Here is a 23,887-nt window from a genome sequence, read left to right on the forward strand (position 1 = left end):
GGGAATCAAATCTGGGATATCCATATGCCGGGCTGATGCTGTACCACTGAGCCAACCGGCCAGGGCAGCAATAATATATTTAAAGGAAAACTTTTTAAAAATGTTTTTGGTCATCAAACATTTAGGAAACATTGGCTTAAAGTAAAACAAATAACTTTGCAGACTTCTATGAGTTAATGTGCTTGTTTAGTTAACAAGAGGATGTAGTGTGCAATATTCACTATTAGAGAACAGAATCTTTTGCTATGTGCAGCATCTGTCAGCACTTGAGTTCCAGAATGCACTTTGGAGAATGATATGTTAAACTAGTGGTTCTCAGGCTTGAATTTGTGTCAGAATTACCTGGAGGGCTTGTTAGAACACAGATTGCTAGATGCTATACTGGAGCTTTTGATTGAGTAGGTCTGGAGTAGGTCCCAATCATTTGCATTTCTAACAAGTTCCCAGGTGACCCTGTTGCTGCTGGTCCAGGGACCGTACTTTGACCTTGCTGCCTTTCAGGAGTATCCCTGCTCTTATTTGCATTTCATATGAAACCATTTCAAAAATTCTTTAAAGGCCAGTTGTATAGCAACAGTGGTTCCCTCACACTTGCTGCTTGCCTTCATTGGAAAGCGAGTGCTAAGAGACCCAGCCTTGTTGAGGAGAGGGTTTTATATGTTGTGGAATGAATAAACACAAAACTGGATAATGGTATGCTCTTAAGTGACATTAAGGGCAAAAAGAGAAGGGAGGAAGATCAATGTGGACGAAGTCACCGAGGAAAGATCTGTTGAGGAGCCTTTGCTGTTGTTGGGGCAAGCCGAAACAAAGTGACCTCTAGGTCCATGCATGACCAAAGGGGACTCTGGGCTTCTTAGGATGGGATGGGATAGGACAGGATAGAATGGGATGGGATGGGATGGGATGGGATAGGACGGTATAAGATGGGATGGGATGGGATGGTATAGGATGGGATGGGACGGGATAGGATGGGATGGGACGGGATAGGACGGGATGGGATGGGATGGTATAGGATGGGATAGGATGGGACGGTATAGGATGGGATAGGATGGGATGGGATAGGATGGGATGGGATAGGATGGGATAGGATAGGACGGTATAGGATGGGATGGGATGGGATGGGACGGTATAGGATGGGATGGGATGGGATGGGATGGGATAGGACGGTATAGGATGGGACGGGATGGGATGGGACGGTATAGGATGGGATAGGATGGGATGGGACGGTATAGGATGGGATGGGACAAGACAGGACAGGATAGGATGGAATAGGATGGGATAATAGGAATTAGAAACTCGAGAACGTCACACACCAAAGGCCTATGTGTGACCCACAGAGGCTCAGTCACATAGCTGGTGCAGGGAGGTATAGGACAACACACGGAGACGGAGGACAGTGCGTACCGTACGAGAGGCTCTGGGGTTTCAATGTGCTGGTGCATTTGTCGTCATAAGCCCAAGTGACCATTCATTTCCCTTCCACCTTAGAATCAAGTCTTACATATTTTTTGGAAGCGCTACCTTCAGAAGAGTAAGCAGGCGTATTGTGAAAACCCAGTGTACACCCGTGGAAGGAAAGCTCTGGTACGTGACAGGTCTGAGGCGTGGGCAGAAAGGCGCAGCGAGGCTTAGATCTGGTGGGCTCAGCCGCATGTGGGCTTGTGAGGCTTGTCAGAGGACTTTCAGTGAAGGGGTTTTCGTTGTAGTCCACAAGGACACGGTCACTGATCTAGACATTGGAATTAATTGTGACTTCTTATTTGACTGATTGAAACATAAAGAAATATATGATTAAGTTCTAAATAGAAGCTTAAAGAAGTTCTATAACTGTCCTTTTGGTTATGATACCTATACTTACTTTACCTAGCTCTTCAAGATTGAATTCAGTTACTGTCTCTTTTTAGAAGTCTATATGTGCAGAAACATAAGTCCCGTTCCTCATGCACCTTTCCTGTCCCCCCAGTTGCTTTTAATCCCTTTATAAATGTGCCATGGCACATTTTATTTAGGGTGCGGGGGTCTCCACTGCTGAGAAGGGCGACTGGATGAACTTGGGCATGTTGGATGTGCGGTCCTCGCTCTCCAGGGCTGAAAATGGGTTCCGAATCTGTTGACTGACATTGCTGAGGGCTTGGGAACATGGCCCAGTGTGTCCTTGTTTGTTTGGGGCCTCGTAGGTTCCACGTGCAGAGTTTAGTGACTCAGGACCAAGAAGCCCAGGTCTGGGTGGAAGGAGTCGGTCTAAGAACGGAAACTTTGGGAGTAGTCAGGTCATGCAAGGTACAGTGATAAAAGTGCAAAGAATTAGTTTAGGAAATGTCCTTTTAAATAGGAGACAATGAATTTAAATCAACTCAAGAGAAGGAACTTGAATTTACTGGGAAAAACAACATTTTGTAATTATAGAGTTGTGAAACTTCATCCTGATTCAGGAGGCAGGTGCTTCTCAAGAGAAGCGAAGTTGCTGTGTGGCTCTCGGGCGACCTTTGAAGGAGAAAAAGACAGACAGACAGACAGAAGCAGCCAAATGATTAAGAACCTGACATTTAAAACTAAATAGCTAAGGTATTTGTTGGTTATATTTATGCACTGGGGCTTTATCTAGCTATAGAAAATCTGAGTCAGAACCTTGGATTTTATCTAAGACTTAAATATTTTTAGGTTAAGATATTAAAAAGTGTTTTGCTGACTTGAGTAAACACCCATCTAAAGTAATACGGTACTTAGAACTTACAGAAAAAGCAAATAAGCAAGTATATAAAGCGGGGGAAGTGGGATATAAAACGAGGTGGCAGCTAAGGGTGCTGTTTGACACGAAGTGGTAGGGAAGGCGTCCCAGTGAGGACCTCATGGAGGTGAGAGGAAGCTGTGGGGACATGTCGGGGCAGATAAGCAGAATTTCAGGCCTCGCCCAGAGCCACTGAGCCAGAGCCCACACTTCAGGACAGCTCCTGGGTGCTTCCTGTGCACACTGAAGTTTGCGAAGCACTGCTCTAGATGACACATGATAGTAGCTCTGCCCGGGCAGTCAGCAGTGGAATGACAGGTGGTAGGATTCTGGGTACGCTTGGGATGGAGCCCACAGACTCTTCTGGTGCAGCGGCCGTAGGACAGAGAAGGAGAGGCATCCTCAGGGATGACTCTGGGATGTGGGCTGAGCAGCTGGCAGAAAGGAGTGCAGCGGGCAGAGCAGGAGGGCCAGGCTCAATCTTGGTCTGTTAGTCTGAGGCGGCCTGTGGACATCCCAGGGAAAATGCCACATACTCATTCGATGCGCAGGTCCTCAGTACAGAGGAGGCTTGTGGGCCGGAGTTATACATGGGGAGGCTGTCAGTTTACACTGTGACCATCAAATCCAAAATGCTGTTCTGCTGCGAGAAGCACCGGCATTCCTCGAGTGGGCTTGCTTCCTGCCACCATCGCAGTAAAGCAAGCTGTCATCTTTCTGTTGGTGGAGGGTCTTGCCCTCAATTCGTAAAAAAATGCCACATCTGTGGAGCGCAGTAAAGTGAGGCCTGATACCACCCAGTCTGGCTGCGGAGTGACACTGCGTCGCCCCTGGAGTTCAGGAGGTGGGGTTTTTTTTGTTTTGTTTTGTTTTGTTTTGTATTTTTCTGAAGCTGGAAACGGGGAGAGACAGTCAGACAGACTCCCGCATGCGCCCGACCAGGATCCAACCGGCACGCCCACCAGGGGCGATGCTCTGCCCCTCCGGGCGTCGCTCTGCCGCGACCAGAGCCACTCCAGTGCCTGGGGCACAGGCCAAGGAGCCATCCCCAGCGCCCGGGCCATCTCTGCTCCAATGGAGCCTTGGCTGTGGGAGGGGAAGAGAGAAACAGAGAGGAAGGAGGGGCGGGTGGAGAAGCAAATGGGCGCTTCTCCTATGTGCCCTGGCCGGGAATCGAACCCGGGTCCCCTGCACGCCAGGCCGACGCTCTACCACTGAGCCAACCGGCCAGGGCTCAGGAGGTGTTTGAGGGGGGTGAACGAGCACATCCATTGCTGACAGGGCCGGAACGGGGCGAAGGAGAGTGCACGTGATCTGTGCGTGTGGGGGGCAGGAGGAGCTGAGTGCACAAGGGAGAATCGGGCTTCCGACTGATGAGCTTGCTGTCTACCGGCAGACCCAGACAGGGTGGGGTAGTGGTCAGTGCTGGCAGTGGATGCCGGCATGAGCCTGTGGACATTTCCTTCGGACTGTTTCAGTCTTCTCCGTGGGTGCAGGCTCACCTGCCACTCTGTAGTGACTTGCATTTAACCTGCTCGCCTATAAAGAGGGAGTGCTGGACAGAGGACACAGTGGCCTGTCCCCGATGTTTTATTCTCTTGTGAGTTTTTTTTTTAACATGAGTCTTATTTCTTCTTAATAAAATCAAGTTTCTTGACTTGTACGGCTGAGAAGCAGGGCTTCTTTTTCTGTTAACGATTCCTCCACGGTTAATGTCAGCGAATGGGGCCTTTAGGTCGGCAACCAGTGGACCTTTTTTAGAGACACTTTAACCACCATTTTAACAACACGTGTGAAAAATTAAACAATGGCATGAGATCGTTAACCCTCGTCAATTAAGTGTTTTGAGCAGTAAGTGCCACCGAAGTTCAGAGACAGAACTCCCTGTGGAAGAGCCATTGGAAGGCCGGTGTGATAGCTAAGCTGGGGAGGAGGAGAAGGAAGGGTGGTGGAGCAGGAGAAATGGAATTAGAAGGACACAGAGCAGAGGTTCCCCAGGCAGGCTCAGTGGAGCGGCGGGCGGTATGCGGGGGGTCCCTGCTGACACTGGTGTTTCTGTTGGTTTGGATCTGGAGCCACCAGGGATGTGGCAGTTCCAGAGAGAGGAAGCCTGGTGGTTCCCCACTCATGCTCGTCCACAGTCCGTCCCTGGGGAGCCCTGGCTGAGCTGCCTGGGCGCCCTTTGGGCCTCAGGGACTCGGTAGATAGTGGCACTTAGTCGGAGTGGTTTCTTTATGGTGTTTGTGATGGTCAGGAATTGTTTAAATTTATGAGAATTGATTGCAGTTTTAAATTCCTATGCAGTGACTTTGTATTATTTTGCAAATAGGAATCAGGAGACAATCCCGGTCATTCAGCCTGGGACAGTGAGCCTGAGCTGCTGAGTGGCTTCAGCGGCCCTTCTGCCTTGGAGAGTGGCGCCGAGTCTCAGCCTGATGGCCACACCCGGAAGCCGGTACGCAGCAGACCGTCACAATCAGGTAAAGAGGAGACTCCATCTGCCTAGAATTTGAAAGTTGGGGATGCATCTCAAAAATAATGTAGTCCAGTCTCTTCATAGTCCAAGGAAAGGAAGTTGGCCTAGCAAAATTTATGGCTAAGAAAAAGGGAAATAAAATGTAATCTTCATGTCATTTTTAAGAAGATAAATTGTCTCCACATGAATGTCTTTGTTTGATGTTTAAAGGGAGCTAAACAGTGAGTGGATCCAGGACAAAGGGGGCCAACTCTATAAAGCTCATATACGTGTGGGCTCAGAACTTCCAAAGAAAAGCTACAGTAGAAAAATGATAGAACTTAGTCATCTGGTAAGGCAGACAGGAGGCAAAGATGATATTTCCAGTTTCTAGGCATAGGCTAAATCCAGCTGAATTAAACCATATTACATGTACCCGACCAGGCGCAGTGGATAGAGCATTGGACTGGGATGCAGAAGACCCAGGTTTGGGGACCCAAGATCATCAGCTTGAGCACAGGCTCACCAGCTTGAGTGTTGGGTCACTGGCTTGAGCATGGGATCATAGATATGACCCCATGGTCGCTGGCTTGAGCCCGAAGGTCACTGGCTTGAGCCCAAAGTTCACTGGCTTGAGCCCAAGGTCACTGGCTTGAGCAAGGGGTCACTCATTCTGCTGGAGCCCCCCGCCCCCCCCCCCCCCCCCCCCGTCAAGGCACATATGAGAAAGCAATCAATGAACAAGTAAGGAGACAAAGGTGCCGCAACGAAGAATTGATGCTTCTCCTTTCTCCCTTCCTATCTGTCTGTTTCTATCTGTCCCTTTCTCTGTCTCTGTCACACAAAAAACAACCATATTACATGTGTGTATGTGTATTTTATTTTCTGACTTAATTCTATAATTTAAAATAGATAAGGAATCTATTTAAGGTTACAGATACAGACCTTCCCAAAGCATTTATTCATGATTTTAGTTGTTTCTAAACCACATTTTTTTTCTTCTTTTCCAAGTGAGAGGAAAGGAGATAGACACTCCTGCATGCGTCCTGCCTGGGATCCACCCAGCAACCCCCCATCTGGGGCTAATACTCTGCCCATTTGGAGCCATGCTCACAACGGATCTATTATATTTTTAGCACCTGAGGTGGAAGCTTTATGGAGCTCTCCTCAGCACCAAGGCTGATGCGTTCGAACCAATTGAGCCATGGCTGCAGGAGGAGAAAGAGAGAAAGGGAAGGGGGAGGGACAGAGAAGCAGATGGTCACCTCTCCTGTGTGCCCTGACTGGGAATCGAACCCGGTACATCCACACATCGGGCTGATGCTGTACCACTGAGCCAACTGGCCAGGGCTATTTTTACACTACATTAAAAAACAAAAAACCATGGTGGAAAACAGACCTCTAAATATAGACCAGCTTTTTTTTTTTTTTTTTTTTTTTTTTAAATAAATTTTTATTAATGTTAATGGGATGACATTAATATTTCAGGGTACATATATTCAAAGAAAACATGTCTAGGTTATCTTGTCATTAAATTATGTTGCATACCCCTCACCCAGAGTCAGATTGTCCTCCGTCACCCTCTGTCTAGTTTTCTCTGTGCCCCTCCCCCTCCCCCTAACTCTCTCCCTCCCTCCCTCCTGCGTCCTCCCTCCCCCCACCCCTGGTAACCACCACTCTCTTGTCCATGTCTCTCAGTCTCGTTTTTATATTCCACCAATGTATGGAATCATGTAGTTCTTGTTTTTTTCTGATTTACTTATTTCACTCCGTATGATGTTATCAAGATCCCACCATTTTGCTGTAAATGATCTGATGTCATCATTTCTTATGGCTGAGTAGTATTCCATAGTGTATATGTGCCACATCTTCTTTATCCAGTCTTCTATTGAAGGGCTTTTTGGTTGTTTCCATGTCTTGGCCACTGTGAACAGTGCTGCAATGAACATAGGGCTACATGTGTCTTTACGTATCAATGATTCTGAGGTTTTGGGGTATATACCCAGTAGAGGGATTGCTGGGTCATAAGGTAGTTCTATTTGCAGTTTTTTGAGGAACCACCATACTTTCCTCCATAATGGTTGTACTACTTTACATTCCCACCAACAGTGTATGAGGGTTCCTTTTTCTCCGCAGCCTCTCCAACACTTGCTATTACCCGTCTTGTTGATAATAGCTAATCTAACAGGGGTGAGGTGGTATCTCATTGTAGTTTTGATTTGCATTTCTCTAATAACTAATGAAGCTGAGCATCTTTTCATATATCTGTTGGCCATTTGTATTTCTTCCTGGGAGAAGTGTCTGTTCATGTCCTCTTCCCATTTTTTTATTGGATTGTTTGTTTGTTTGTTGTTGAGTTTTATGAGTTCTTTGTAAATTTTGGATATTAGGCCCTTATGTGAGCTATTGTTTGAAAATATCAGTTCCCATTTAGTTGGCTGTCTGTTTATTTTGGTATCGGTTTCTCTTGCTGAGCAAAAACTTTTTATTCTGATGTAGTCCCATTCATTTATCTTTGCCTTCACTTCTCTTGCCATTGGAGTCAAGTTCATAAAATGTTCTTTAAAACCCAGGTCCATGAGTTTAGTACCTATGTCTTCTTCTATGTACTTTATTGTTTCAGATCTTATATTTAGGTCTTTGATCCATTTTGAATTAATTTTAGTACACGGGGACAGGCTGTAGTCGAGTTTCATTCTTTTGCATGTGGCTTTCCAGTTTTCCCAACACCATTTGTTGAAGAGGCTTTCTTTTCTCCATTTTGCGTTGTTGGCCCCCTTATCAAAGATTATTTGACCATATATATGTGGTTTTATTTCTGGGCTTTCTATTCTGTTCCATTGGTCTAAGTGTCTATTTTTCCACCAGTACCATACAGTTTTGATTATTGTGGCCCTATAATATAGTTTAAAGTCAGGTATTGTAATGCCCCCAGCTTCATTCTTTTTCCTTAGGATTGCTTTAGCTATTCGGGGTTTTTTATAGTTCCATATAAATCTTATGATTTTTTGTTCCATTTCTTTAAAAAATGTCATAGGAATTTTGATGGGAATTACATTAAATTTATATATTACTTTGGGTAATATGGCCATTTTAATTATATTTATTCTTCCTATCCAAGAACAAGGAATATTTTTCCATCTCATTGTGTCTTTTTCTATTTCTCTTAGCAATGTCTTGTAGTTTTCGTTATATAGGTCCTTTACATTCTTTGTTATGTTTATTCCTAGGTATTTTATTTTTTTTGTTGCAATCGTGAAGGGGATTATTTTTTTGAGTTCGTTTTCTAATATTTCATTGTTGGCATATAGAAAGGCTATGGACTTTTGTATGTTGATTTTGTATCCTGCGACCTTACTGTATTGGTTTATTGTTTCTAGTAATTTTTTTGTGGAGTCCTTTGGGTTTTCGATGTATAGGATCATATCATCAGCAAAAAGTGATACCTTTACTTCTTCTTTTCCGATATGGATGCCTTTTATTTCTTTGTCTTGTCTGATTGCTCTGGCCAGAACTTCTAGCACCACGTTAAATAAGAGTGGAGAGAGTGGACAACCCTGTCTTGTTCCTGATTTAAGGTGGAAAGTCCTCAGTTTTACGCCATTTAATATGATGTTGGCTGATGGTTTATCATATATGGCCTTTATCATGTTGAGATATTTTCCTTCTATACCCATTTTGTTGAGAGTCTTAAACATAAAATTGTGTTGTATTTTATCGAAAGCCTTTTCTGCGTCTATTGATAAGATCATGTGGTTTTTGTTCTTTGTTTTGTTGATATGGTGTATTACGTTAACCGTTTTACGTATGTTGAACCATCCTTGAGATTCTGGGATGAATCCCACTTGATCATGATGTATTATTTTTTTAATATATTGTTGTATTCGATTTGTCAGTATTTTGTTTAGTATTTTAGCATCTGTATTCATTAGAGATATTGGTCTGTAGTTTTCTTTCTTTGTGCCATCCTTGCCTGGTTTTGGTATGAGGGTTATGTTGGCCTCATAAAATGTGTTTGGAAGTATTGCTTCTTCAATTTTTTGGAAGACTTTGAGTAGAATAGGAACCAAGTCTTCTTTGAATGTTTGATAGAATTCACTAGTATAACCGTCTGGGCCTGGACTTTTATTTTTGGGGAGGTTTTTAATAGTTTTTTCTATTTCCTCCCTGCTGATTGGTCTGTTTAGGTTTTCTGCTTCTTCATGACTCAGTTTAGGAAGGTTGTATTGTTCTAGGAATTTATCCATTTCTTCTAGATTGTTGTATTTGGTGGCATATAGTTTTTCATAGTATTCTACAATAATTCTTTGTATATCTATGATGTCTGTGGTGATTTCTCCTCTTTCATTTTGGATTTTATTTATTTGAGTCCTGTGTCTTTTTTCCTTGGTGAGTCTTGCCAAGGGTTTGTCGATTTTGTTGATCTTTTCAAAGAACCAGCTCCTTGTTTTATTGATTTTTTCTATAGTCTTTCTGTTCTCTATTTCGTTTATTTCTGCTCTGATTTTTATTATCTCCTTTCTTCGACTGGTTTTGGGTTGTCTTTGTTCTTCTTTTTCTAGCTCCTTAAGGTGTGAAGTTAAGTGGTTTACTTCGGCTCTCTCTTGTTTGTTCATATAGGCCTGAAGTGATATGAACTTTCCTCTTATTACTGCTTTTGCTGCATCCCAGAGATTCTGATATGTCGTATTTTCATTTTCATTTGTCTGTATATATCTTTTGATCTCTGCACTTATTTCTTCTTTGACCCATTCATTTTTTAGAAGTATGTTGTTTAGTTTCCATAATTTTGTGGGTTTTTCCTCCTCTTTTTTACAGTTGAATTCTAGTTTCAAGGCTTTATGATCAGAAAATATGCTTGGTACAATTTCAATTTTTCTAAATTTGCTGATATTGTCTTTGTGGCCCAACATATGGTCAATTCTTGAGAATGTTCCATGTACACTAGAGAAAAATGTATACTCTGTTGCTTTGGGATGAAGTGTCCTGTAGATGTCTATCATATCCAGGTATTGTAGTATTTCGTTTAAGGCCACTATATCTTTATTGATTCTCTGTTTGGATGACCGATCTAGAGCCGTCAGCGGTGTATTGAGGTCTCCAAGTATGATTGTATTTTTGTCAGTTTTTGTTTTAAGGTCAATAAGTAGCTGTCTTATATATTTTGGTGCTCCTTGGTTTGGTGCATATATATTAAGGATTGTTATGTCTTCTTGATTCAGTGTCCCCTTAATCATTATGAAATGACCATTTTTGTCTCTGAGTACTTTTTTTGTCTTATAGTCAGCATTATCAGATATGAGTATTGCTACACCTGCTTTTTTTTGGGTGTTGTTTGGAGTATTGTTTTCCAGCCTTTCACTTTGAATTTGTTTTTATCCTTGTTGCTTAGATGAGTTTCTTGTAGGCAGCATACAGTTGGATTTTCTTTTTTAATCCATTCTGCTACTCTGTGTCTTTTTATTGGTAAGTTTAATCCATTTACATTTAGTGTAATTATTGACACTTGTGGGTTCCCTGTTGCCATTTTATAAATTGCTTTCTGTTAGTTTTGTATCTTGTTTGATTCTTCTCTTTTGTTTTTCTATCATTTGTTTTTGTTTGTTTGTATTCCATACTTCTTTCTTCTGTTGCTACCTTTTTTAAGTCAGGTGTTTTTGTGGTGGTTTTTTCAAGGGTGGTTACCATTAAGTAATGAAAAGGGTACCTACCATATTCATTGTAGTACCCTTTCTTATGAGTATTTCTGCGCTTCATCGTCCTTTGCTACTGTTAATCTTCATCCTTTCTCCCCCTTTTTTTCTTTTGTTGTCACAGTTTAAGTTTGGTTTTATTGTTTTCTTGGTGGAGCTGTTACTTGTGGTTTTGTTTTCTTTTGTTCTTTGAATCTGGTTGGAAAACCCCCTTTAGTATTTCCTGGAGTGGGGGCTTTCTGATGATAAATTCTCTCATCTTTTCTGTATTTGTGAATATTTTTATATCTGCTTCGTACTTGAAGGATAGCTTTGATGGGTATAGTATTCTTGGCTGAAAGTTTCTCTCTTTCAGGGCTTTGAATATTGGGGTCCACTCTCTTCTAGCTTGTAGAGTTTCTGCTGAGAAGTCTGATGATAATCTAATAGGTCTTCCTTTATATGTTGTATTCTTGTTTTCCCTGGCTGCCTTGAGAATTTTTTCTTTGTCATTGTTTTGTGTCATCTTCATTATGATGTGCCTTGGAGTGGGTTTGTTGGGGTTAAGAAAACTCGGTGGTCTGTTTGCTTCTTGAATTTGAGGCTTTAGTTCTTTCCACAGGCTTGGGAAGTTCTCATCTATTATTTGTTTGAGTATATTCTCCATTCCATTTTCTTTCTCTTCTCCCTCTGATATACCTATTATTCTTATGTTATTCTTTCTGATGGAGTCAGACAATTCCTGTAGGGCTTTCTCGTTTTTTATTATTTTTGAGTCTCTTTCTTCTTCTCTCTGTTGTGCCTCAAGTTGCTTGTCTTCTATTTCACTAATCCTATCTTCTATCTGGGCTGTTCTATTAGCTAAGCTTGTTATCTCGTTTTTCAGTTCGTGAATTGAGTTTTTCATTTCTGTTTGATTTGTTTTTATAGTTTCAATTTCCTTGGTAATATATTCTTTGTGATCATTGAGTTGTTTTCTGATTTCCCTAAATTGCCTTTCTGTGTTTTCTTGTATATCTCTGAGTATTTTTAAGATTTCTATTTTAAATTCTCTGTCATTTGGCTCCAAGGCTTCCAGTATGTTAAATCTTTTCTCCATAGATCTTTCCACATCTATTTGTGTTACCTCTCTATCTTTTGTATCCATAATATTCAATTTCCTTTTACTTATTGGCATCTGAAGGTGGTCTTGTTGATATTGTTAATTAGAATTAATAAAGAATAAAAAGGGACGGAAAAAAAAAAAGAAAAACACTCCACACTCAAAAAAAGTAATGATTTATTATTTTCCCCTTTTTCCTTTCTTCTCCTCCCCTCCTCTCACCTCTTTAGGTAAATATTGTGATGACCTGTGAATTATATTATGCTAAATGGAACAAAAACTGCCTATAACAGAGGGCCTGATTTGGGGTGAAGAGTTCAAGGGGCAAAAAAGGGAGTAGGGACCTACTAAATGCAAAAAAAAAAAAAAAGGAGGATATCTTAGACAAGCATAAAATGATTTGCTTGTAAGTGATGGTCGACTAAGAGTTATAGTGAGAGGGATAAGAGGGAAACTGAAAAAAGGAGAGAAAAAATAATATTTAAAGAAGAAAAAAATAAAAATAATAAGTAAAAATCTGTTGTATTAAGTGGAGTGAAGACTAAATACAATGGAGACTTTGGGTTGGGAGGAATGCTAGTGAGTTAAAAAGCAATGTAAAAAGTACCCAAAATGCTACAAAACAAACAAACAATGGAAAACCAAAAACAAAAGCAGAAAATAAAAAAAAATAAAAAAAAAAAGAACAAGCAAGAAAAACAAAAAAAAACTTGAGTCCCAAATTAAATAATTTGTTCGTGATTGAGGATTAAATGAGAGGAAAAGTAAAAGGAGAAAAGAAGGAACGAATAGAAAGGAAAAAATAAGAAAAAGAGAGAAACGAAGGAAGAAAAAAAGGAAAGGGGAAAAAAACAAAAAAGAACAAAAAGAAATCAAAAGGGGAGAGAGTGAGAGTTAAGGGTTTTGGAGTGTAACCCTAAGGGAGAGTAAGGATGAAGAAAAGAAATAAAATGTAACACTCATGGGTAGTGTAGTTCAAGAAAAGGGTAGCATAAGATGGGCAGAGAATAAAAGGACCGAGATGGAGGAAATACAAATAAAGGCAATAAGAAAGAAGAGAGAAACAACAACAACAAAGAATTAGTGGAACAAGTTATAAAGTCTGTGGATTTTTCTTGATATTGAGAGTTTAACTTCTTCCTTTTTCTTTTCTCTCCCTCTTCCTGGTCGGTGACTCTGTACCCCAGGTTCTGCCCCTGTGTCACGCTTAGGTAGGGATTTGCAGTTGATGGGATTCTATGGCAATGTCATATAATTGGCTTTAGTCTCGCTGGTAGTCAAGGCTTGTTGGCGTTTGTAGAGTCCAACAATGAGAGAGAGTTTGCTTTCCTGGAGTTTCTCCTCTAGTCTCCCCTTTCTGAAATAGCAGCCTGGTGATCCAGCTATGAGGCTGCCACTGCTTCTGTCTGGGGAGTAAGAGGCTCAAAGAGCTGGGAAATCCCCACTCTATCCTCACTCAGCCCAAGGCTCTGGGTAAGGCTCTGGCAGTCAGAGCCTCCAGCGTAATCAGGTGGGGCTGGGAGTCAATTGTTGTCAAGGTGACTGTTCAGCGCCTACCATTCAGTTGGACCACTCAACCCAGGCTTTCCACACTTTGTAGCCTGTTTTGGCTGGAAAGAAGATGCACTATTCGCTGCTTGCTATATAGATCTTAATATCTGCCAAGTCCCTCTTGTTAGGTATATCCCTGAATATGGAGGCTCTGTCAATCAGATATTGCCCCTGCCCCTTTAGCGAAAGGCACTGAAAAATATTATGCCTCTTGTCTTGGATCACTGAACTGGGAGAGATCTTATCAATTAGAGCCCCGTGGGTGCGTAGATTTCGTGGGTTAAGCTAATTTCAGTGATTGGATCCGCAGCTGTGCTCCAGAGAGTATTTCAGGCTGCCTACGCGCCCCTTGCCCAACGCTTGATTGTTAGCTCGAATGGCTGGGTGAGGTGCCCCGTCCACGGAGAGAATCTCCTGACTAGGAAAGACAGGTTTGGCGCCCCTCCCAGACTATGGCACGGGGCCCGTGGCTTCTCAGAGCACGCCGGTGGTTGCCGGCACTCCCCGGGACGCGGCTCGGGGTGCGCGCGGCTTCTCAGAGCACGCCGGTGGTTGCTGGCACGGACGTGGGGGCTCAGGGCGCGCGCGCGGCTTCTCAGAGCACGCCGGTGGTTGCCGGCTCTCCCCGGGACGCGGCTCGGGGCGCGCTCGGCTTCTCAGAGCACGCCGGTGGTTGCCGGCACTCCCCGGGACGCGGCTGGGGGGAGGCGCGGCCTCTCAGAGCACGCAGGTGGTTGCCGGCACTCCCCGGGATGCGGCTGGGGGGGGGGGCGCGGCCTCTCAGAGCACACCGGTGGTTGCCGGCACTCCCCGGGACTCGGCGGCTCGGCGCGCGCGGCTTCTCAGAACGCGGTTGGGGGGGGCGCGTGGCCTCTCAGAGCACGCTGGCGGTTGTGGGCACTCCCCGGGGCGCGGCAAGTGGGCGGGGCATGCGGCTTCTCAGAGCACGCTGGTGGTTGCCGGCACTCCCCGGGACGCGGCGCGGGCAGCTGCACGGTGGGTTGACTCACCACAGGCGTATTCCCTCCTCAGCAACAGTCCTTTTGCTTTCAGTGTGTGTGTGGAACTCTAGGATGCTCCGAAGATAAATTTTTCTGTTTCTAGTTGACAAATTTGTTGAGATTTTGGGGAGATCTGACGGATGCGCTGCTCACGGCGCCATCTTCATGACGTCACTCTCTAAACCAGCTTTTATTACAGATTACTAGAATCTTTATGTGTGTTGAGAGTTCTTTTGGAGACAGCTTCCAAACCCTCTGGTGTTAGAGATTGTTGAAATCCAAAGTGTGGTTATATAAAATCTTCAACAAAATATTTCTTGTATGAACTCCTTCTTCACAGGCCCCTTGCCCTTCAGAGATTAAAGACTCCTTTAATCAGCATATCTGCATTACTTGCTAGACTGCACTATGACACAGATGTCAGATGTTATTTTTCTGTCCAAAGAAGTAAAGAAGTTGGTGTCATAGAATAATTGGGCAGCTATGAATCTTTGGAGTTTCCTCTCCTTGCTTTCCGCAAGCATTCCCAGGGGGCCCGCTCCTCTAAAACCATCAAGCCTTTTAAGCATCATGATTGTTGACCTGTGTTGTCTTGTATGTTTGTTTTGTGGTAAGTGATGGTCCTTACAGTTTTATTTTAGTGTTTACGTTAAAAGCAACTTAATATAACTCCTTTCACAAAACTATAGAATATGGATAATCATCAGGAAAATAAAATTAGCAGTTGTTGTACCATCCAGAAATAATCACTTTTGCTATAGATCATTCCAGGAAGTTTCTTCTTCATGTACATATAGAAAGGGAACATTTTCTTATTTTGTTTTTGCAAAAAAAGTGAACTATTTTTTTTTCTTTTTTTTTAGGTAAGAGGAGGGGAGATAGTGAGGCAGACTCCCACATGTGCCCTAACCAAGATCCATCCAGCAACCCCATCTGAGGCCAATGCTCAAGTTCTGAGCTATTTTTAGCACCTGAGGCTGATGTGTTCCAATGGAGCTATCCTCAGCGCCCAGGGCCATGCTCCAGCCAGTCAAGCCACTGGCTGTGGGAGGGGAAGAGGGAGAGAAGGGGGAGAGGGAGGGGAGGAGAAGCAGATGGTTGCTTCTCTTGTGTACCCTGACCAGGAATTGAACCTGGGATGACCATATGCCAGGCCAATGCTCTATCCACTGAGCCTCTGACCAGGGTCAAACTATTTCTTTATTCGTTAAATAAAAATCGTACATGCATGTAATTCAAATATATTTGTAAGACTTGTTATAAAAAGTTGTAAAAACAAAATTGTAGCCCACTGTTCCCCTCAGTGGCCTGTCCCCCTGTGGCATCAGTTTCCCTCTCCTGCAACCTCCTCCGTGTTTCTGGGTCACACGCTTCTGGTGCTGCATCATGCCCTCTGGTTTGGGAATTAACCAGGAAACTCCCCCTGTGGGAGATGAAGTCCCAGTCCTTCCACATATTCCTCACCCCCTTTCTCCCAGCGGTTAGCAGCACACAGTTAGGCATTTTTCATTCTCTGTCTTCCCAGTATAATTATAATTTTCTATTAGATCAATATTTAGTGCTTAAATTATTATAAGTTTGTACCTGAGCCACATTACATATCATGGTTACATTTTCTGTACATCCTTTGGTTTTTCTGGTTGGTAATTATCTTCTTTGTTTAGTGTTCTGTTTATTTATTGCTATTCTATAATTCATTACTGGGGTTGCTCCACACTTTTGCCCAGTTCTGAAAACGTCTCTCAGTTCCTTAGGTATTCGGTCATCTTTATGTTCTGGAAAAATTCTTTCTGCAGCTTCTGACCTGTGACCCAGCTGTCTTTGTGGTCTCCTTGCCCCTCTGTCACCTCTCTCGTTAAATTCCTTATTTCCTTGATCCCATTTCATCTTTTCTGGTTGACCCCCCTCATTGTTTGGAGTATCTTCTTTTGCTGAGGATATTAATGATATTTCCTCCCCTAATTTTATTGTTTTGACCTCTGCTGTTCATACAGTCACACACCACAAACGACATTTGGGTGAATGGGGAACACGTACACGTTGCAGTCCCATGAGGTTATAATGGGTTACAAGCAACAGGTTCGCAGTGTTGAAAAGAAAGGCTGGACCCAACTGTGATACTGAGTTTTTGTCTTGCTCACTCTGGGTGGTGTAAATGCAGTGGCCCTGTACCTGTGGAGGTGAGACCCAGGGCGGGGCGGGGTGAGGACTGGGCTGGGGAGGAGGAGAGCCCACCCTGCGCCCCCTCCTGCATGCATACACTACACAAACTCACTTCCTCCGCTGCGCCCCCTCCTGCATGCATACACTACACAAACTCACTTCCTCTGCTGCATGTCTCCAGCTCTTTCCTCCAGTCCCATTCCCACCTCTCCCCGCCTCCTCTCTCTCAGTCTCGGCCTCTCTCTCTTTCTTTTACCATTTCTTGTTTCAAGCTTTAATCTGTGACTCTTGATCTCTGCTCTCCCTCTCTCTTCCCTCCCTCCTCCTGAGATCTACTACCCCTCCATGGCTGCCCCCTCAGCCCTTCCCGTGCAGCCCGCCCCCGCCCCCCAGCCTTCTGGGTACATCCTGGGCTAAATACCGGCCAGGTTTGTGTAACTAGGTTCCATGATGTTCACATGATGAATTCTCATAACGCGCCGTTAAATGACGTGTGACTGTATTAGAGGCTTTTTTCAAATGTGTAGTGAGCTTACAATGGTTCTTCCTGCTGAGAAATGGAGACTAAGACATTGATTGGAAACTGCACGCATGGTGAGCTTGTCTGCTCCGCTCTGCATGAGGGGGCAGCCTAGCTGGGCTGTTAGTGCATCTCCGGCACTATCACCTTGAAATCTTTTCCCCAGAGCTGATCAGATTGTCCGAGAAACCTCTTTGAGTCTTCAGGTTAGAGGGTGTAATCCTGGCTGTTCTGGGAAGTGGGCGGGAGGCAAAGGCCCTCTGGGGCATAGGGGGTGTCTCAGACTCATGTGTAAACTTTCACTCACTCCTCTTCTCAGCAAGATACCCCTGCTCTGGGCAGTGTATGTGCCTTAGGGTCCCTAGTCTGGAGACCTCTTTACTCTCTAGAGCAGAACTTACAATGTTCTGCCAAGATTGGGGAGGGGCAGCATTTGGCTGCAGGGTGTTGGGGTAGGAATTTGAGTGTCTTAACTTCTTTTCGTTTTTGTATTAACTTTATGTATTGACTTTATAGAGAGAGGATAGGAAAGAGTGCAAAGTGTAGTTGCTTCACTTTAGTTGTTCACTGCTTGCTTGTTGCTTGTTGTACGTGCCTTGACCTGGCGAGCCCAGGGTTTTGAACCAGCAACCTCATCACTCCAGGTCGATGCTCTCCACTGCGTCACCACAGGCCAAGCTCTAACTGCTTCTTTTTTCTTTTTTTGTATTTTTCTGAAGTTGGAAACGGGGAGGCAGTCAGACAGACTCCCGCATGCGCCCGACTGGGATCCACCCGGCGTGCCCACTAGGGGGCGATGCTCTATTGCAACCAGAGCCACTCTAGTGCCTGAGGCAGAGGCCAAGGAGCCATCCTCAGCGCCTGGGCCAACTTTGCTCCAGTGGAGCCTTGGCTGTGGGAGGGGAAGAGAGAGACAGAGAGGAAGGAGAGGGGGAGGGGTAGAGAAGCAGATGGGCGCTTCTCCTGTGTGCCCTGGCCAGGAATCGAACCCGGGACTCCTGCATGCCAGGCCGATGCTCTACCACTGAGCCAACCAGCCAGGGCCTCTAACTGCTTCTTAAACAGACTTCCAAGCAGTCCTGGGGTGAGCCCTGCCTTCACCCTGTGTCCAGTGGTACCCAGTTTAACCAATTCCAGAGCCTTCTTTAGTAGTCCCCAGGGGGAAATTAGATTGGTGTTGGCTTTTCCAGGTACTGGCTTTGATCCAGTTTCTCAGATTGCAGGCAGTAACCCCTGTTCACATGCTTTCCAACTTTAAATTTCCATTGTTCTTGTCTCCCCTCCCATGTGGTTTGTTCTGGGATATCTTTTAAAATTGCTTTTATAATTGTTTTAGTGAGACAGAGCAGAGGCAAATGTGTGTTTTCAACCTGATATCTTAACTTCCTACGTGTTGTTTTATACATATTTTTATATGTATATATTTAACATAATGTTGTGTGAAAACCTATGTTCTTATATATTCTTTTAAAACAGTCATCCTCGGCCAGCCCTGGTCAGGTAGCTCAGTTCGTTAGTGTTGTCCCTCCAACACACTGGGGTTGCGGGTTCAATCCCCAGTCAGAGCACATATAGGAATCAACCAACTAAAATAAAACGGTCATCCTCAAACTCTAGCATCCACCAGAATACCCACAGGGATTGTTAGAACACAGATTGGCACAGTTCTCATATGTTCCCAGGTGATCCTAACATAGTTAGTCCAGGGATCATACTTTGAGAACCACTGATTTAAAATACTGTGGAAATTATCACCTGAACTGTGGTGGCACGGGGGATAGAGCATTGACGAACTTTGACGTCACCGGTTCGAAATCACGAGCTTGTGCAGTCAAGGCACATAGGAATGTTTTTCACTCCCTCTCTTTCCCTCTTCCCCTCTAAAACCAACAAAACCTAAAATAAAAATAAAGATAAAATATTTAGGAAGTGGTACATAATACAGCATTGTATGGAATTATTTAATTCAATTTCTAACCCTGTCACTTAGGTTGTTTAATATTTGTTTTCATAGAGTAAGCAGGGCTGCCACAACATGCTTTGACCCTGAATCTTTGCACATTTTAGAAATCATTCACCAGGATGAAAATCTTAGGGAGTAGAACTGCAAGATCTGTTTGCTGGCAGATATTTATTTGGTTCCTGCTCTGTGCCAGGGCCTGTTCGGGGCACTGGGGACACCAGGGAGCAAGCTGCCTGGCATCCAGGGTCTTAGAGGCAGTGGGAGGAGCCGGACCACACGTGCACACTGCACAAGGAAGAGCAGTCTCTGGCAGGTGCTGTGAGGATGGGTCCGCAGGATTGGGAGGAAGGGGTTTTTGAGGAATAACTTGGAGAGTTCTTGTCCCAGGAAGCTCGGAGTCTCTCAGGGTCATCCTTGCCCTCACCTACCCTCATTTCTGGCTGAAGCAGCAGCTGGTTCCTGAGCACTCCAAAGTCCCTGTCTGCCACCCAGCCTCCCCCTGACTGCAGCTTTATGTCTGGCTGCCTACTCAGCATTTCCATTCGGATAATTAACAAGATGTTGCAGTGACCATGTACACTGCTAGTATCTTTTTTTTATATATAAATAAATTTTTATTTTAATAGGGTGACATAAATACATCAGGGTACATATATTCAAAGAAAACATTCCAGGTTATCTTGTCATTTAGTTCTGTTGCATACCCATCACCCAAAGAGAGATCGTCCTCCTTCACCCTCTATCCAGTTTTCTTTGTACCCCTCCCCCTCCCCCTCTCTCTCATTCCCTCCCCCCACCCCTCGTAACCCCCACACTCCTGTCCATGTCTCTTAGTCTCGCTTTTATGTCCCACCAATGTATGGAATTCTGCAGTTCTTGTTTTTTTTCTGATTCACTTATTTCATTTCGCATAATGTTATCAAGATTCCACCATTCTGCTGTAAGTGATCCGATGTCATCATTTCTTCTAGCTGAATATAGTATACCAGGGGTCCCCAAACTTTTTACACAGGGGGCCAGTTCACTGTCCCTCAGACCGTTGGAAAGCCAGACTATAAAAAAAACTATGAACAAATCCCTATGCACACTGCACATATCTTATTTTAAAGTAAAAAAACAAAACGGGAACAAATACAATATTTAAAATAAAGAACAAGTAAATTTAAATCAACAAACTGACCAGTATTTCAAGGGGAACTATGCTCCTGACCACCAATGAAAGAGGTGCCCCTTCTGGAAGTGCAGCGGGGGCCGGATAAATGGCCTCAGGGGGCCGCATGCGACCCGTGGGCCGTAGTTTGGGGACCCCTGTAGTATACCATGGTGTATTTGTGCCCCATCTTCTTTATCCAGTCTTCTATTTTTTTTACAATGATTAAAAGCCTTTAAGCAAACTCTTGGCCAATACAGCAAGAATCCATAAAAGAGTAGTGTCCTTAACATGTTCACCAAGTCCAAGTTGGCCCCATCACCATGCCAAATCCCTGAAAAATGCAACCCAACCACAGTTCAGTCTGTTAGGAGCTGTCACAGGGAGCAGGAGTCCAGGAAAAGTCCACATCCAGGAAAAGTCCGCATGGCACTGGAATTGTTGTCACCATTCTATACTTTGCAGCTCATGTCCAAGTCCCAATGACTGCTGCTTCTAGCTGGTAATGATTCAGGTAGACTGGAAAAGCCATTTGCAGCATGCGTGGATATGGAGCTTCTATTCTCCTCTGCCTGGAGAGATGAGAGCAGGTTGCTTTTCCCTGGAGCTCTTCTGCAACTGTGGCATGGTAAAGAGAACCTTGGGATACACTAAGCTGGGTGGCAAAGGTAGATTCATAATACAAGTTGGCAAAAGGGGGAAAGAGAGCTCTAAATTAGGAGTAGGTCCCAGCCTGAAACACTGCTAGTATCTTGATTGATCTCATCAAACCTGTGCTTTTGCCATCTTCCTGGTCTCAGTAAATGGTATCTCTGTTCTTCTTGTTGCTTAAGACACAAACCTTAGAATCATTCTTGTCTTCATTTTTCTCTCATATTTCACATCCAGTTCTTTCTTAAATCCTTTTGACTTTCTTCAGATTGTGTTCAGAGTCTAGCATTTGTCAGTGCCGCTGCTCCAGCCCAGGAGCCTGTCCTCACTGTCCTGAGACAGGGGTGTCCTGGGTCCACTACGGCCCCCGTGACACTGTTCTTCATACAGCAGCCAGAGAGACCTTTATAAAACACAGAGGAGGTCATGTTGCTCTCTGTTTGAAAGCCTTCGGACTCTTCTTACCGGCTCTCATAGAGTAGGATCCAGAGTACAGCCCGTGACCCACAGAGCCTTCCATGCTGTTCTCTCCCTCCTGTGTCATCGACCCCTTTCCCTTCACCATGATGCTCTCAGCCCACGGGCTTCCTGGCTGTTCCTTCAGTTCACTCCTGCTGAAGCACCTGCTGTTCTCCCTGAGAGCCTCAAGACTCTTGTCTGACTCCGTTCAGGTAGGCTCAAAGAGCTTCTCTGTCCACCCTTGCGAAATGGCAGGCCCTTCCATCACTTACTGTGTCCCTGCATTGCTTTTTCTATGTAACATACCATCTTTCAATTGCCATTTTTGTTGTTGTTTATTGACTCTCTTCCATGACTAGAATATAAGTTAAAAGAGAGATGATACACTGTTCTCTGTCATTTCCCCAGAGCTAGAACTGTGGCACAAAGAATGAGATGACTAAGTGTGGATTGAGCGAGTGAGGATGAACCAATGCCCATGGTAGAGGATGCCCAGAGCATGCGGCTGGGCGGGGTGCCACCTCGCTGGTGTTTGCAGAGCCTCTCAGGGAAGGGGACAGGTGACACGAGGCCTGGGTCAAAGGAGTTAACAACCTTTTTGCTTTGCTTTGTAATTGTTTATACTTTCATTTATTTGAAAAAATTGTTCATAAAATATTCAAAAGTCAAATTTCTCTTTAGTATCTAAGTCCATCCAACTCCCACAAAGAACCAACAATTACCTTTTTTGGCCAATTTCCTCTTAAATCGTCATGGCTTATTGCCAGACTGCTCTTTATAAAGACTTTATCAATTACCACCTGATTTTAAGATATTTTAAGTGCCTTCTGTGGATTTTATTATTTCTTCTCTTGTCCAAACTTGTTACTTGCGCTTTAAAAAATCTTCTTTTAGCGTCGGCCCGGCATGTGGAAATCTTGGGTTCGATTCCCAGCCAGGGCACACAGGAGAAGCGCCCATCTGCTTCTCCACCCTTCCCCTTTCCTTCCTCTCTGTCTCTCTATCTTCCCCTCCTGCAGCCAAGGCTCCATTGGAGCAAAGTTGGCCCGGGTGCTGAGGATGGCTCCATGGCCTCCACCTCAGGCGCTAGAATGGCTCCTACCGCAATGGAGCAACGCCCCAGATGGGTAGAGCATCACCCCCTGGTGGGCATGCTGGGTAGAATCCAGTTGGGCGCATGCAGGAGTCTGTCTCTCTGCCTCCCCGCTTCTCACTTCAGAAAAATACAAAATAAATAAATACTCTCCATTTATGCCCTTAGGAATGTATTTTTGTTCTGGGTCCCTCGATGGAACTGAGTACTCGCTGCGGAAGGGGATCATGAAGATGGCCGTGCCGAGGACCCTCGCTTTCTGCTATCTGTCATTGCTGTGGCAGAGAGAGACAGTTACTTTTTCAGACCTTCTGAGGTAAGCTGGGCCTCTTGTGATGTTTTTGCTGACCATCTATGCGAACTAAGGGACACCTTTGATATTTTTAATTTTACAAAGACGCCTAGATTGAGGAGTGGACTGGAAAGATTGGGTAGCCTGAGTCCTACTTCTGAGATTTAACCCTCCCTGGGCTGTTTTTCTCGTTTATATAGTGGAAATAATAGTAGTTGCCTTACGTGGGGTGTTGGAAAATTATTTACTGTGAGTAGAATGTTTTGAAGGTAAAAAGTGACACGTAGAAGTACTAGTGTTTTTTATTTCTAAGGGAGAAGGTGAACAGATGACCCTTAGATTGGCAAATGCTTATTAATGAAGTTACACAAAAGTATGCATTAGTGTGGTTAAGAGTTAAAATAGAGATTGTCTATGTTTATAAGGCAAAACTGAAATGAAACTGTTGGAAGAACCTAGTATGTAGATAGTTGGCATTTACACTGTTTCAAGATAATCTACGGGGTTTTATAGTTAATGAGTAAAGTATGGCATTGTGCATAAGAATTTCTCATTCAATAGAAGATGTGCGAAAATCATTAATGTATTCATTCTCTTTTTCTTTATGTATTCTAATTAATAACCTTTGGGTTTAATCAATGTGTAGAGTGGTTTTTATAACATAGATTTAGGCTGACCAGGTGGTGGTGCAGTGGATAGAGCATCAGACTGGGACGTGGAGGACCCAGGTTCAAAACCCCGAAGTTGCTGTCTTGAGCGCAAGGTTGCTGGCTTGAGCGTGGGATCATAGACATGACCCCATGGTCACTGACTTGAGCCCAAAGGTCGCTGGTTTGAAGCCCAAAGTTGCTGGCTTAAACCCTTGGTTGCTGGCTTGAGCCCAAGATCACTGGCTTGAGGGAGGGGTCACTCGCTCTGCTGTAGCCCCCTGGTCAAGGCACATATGAGAAAGCAATCTCTGAACAACTGAGGTGCTGCAACAAAGAACTGATGCTTCTCATTTCTCTCACTTCCTGTCTGTCTGTCCCTATCTGTCTCTCTATCTCTCAAAAATAAAGAAAGAACATAGATTTAGAACCCCACT

At 44.1% G+C, this 23,887-nt stretch overlaps 1 protein-coding gene across 3 annotated transcripts in view; it reads left to right on the plus strand.

Annotated features, from left to right (window-relative positions):
- TAF1B (TATA-box binding protein associated factor, RNA polymerase I subunit B) overlaps nucleotides 1–23,887 on the plus strand; it is a 74,530-nt gene that overhangs the window by 9,766 nt on the left and 40,877 nt on the right. For 2 of the 3 annotated variants that reach the window (XM_066234614.1, XM_066234617.1), the window contains exons 5-7: nucleotides 1,492–1,587; nucleotides 5,061–5,211; nucleotides 22,680–22,827. In XM_066234614.1, coding sequence (XP_066090711.1) covers nucleotides 1,492–1,587; nucleotides 5,061–5,211; nucleotides 22,680–22,827 — 395 coding nt within the window. The remainder of the gene's footprint in view (nucleotides 1–1,491; nucleotides 1,588–5,060; nucleotides 5,212–22,679; nucleotides 22,828–23,887) is intronic. The other variant, XM_066234616.1, reaches the window with a different exon arrangement.

The sequence above is a fragment of the Saccopteryx bilineata genome, chromosome 6 (assembly GCF_036850765.1).
Source record: "Saccopteryx bilineata isolate mSacBil1 chromosome 6, mSacBil1_pri_phased_curated, whole genome shotgun sequence".
Taxonomy (NCBI): Eukaryota; Metazoa; Chordata; class Mammalia; order Chiroptera; family Emballonuridae; genus Saccopteryx; species Saccopteryx bilineata.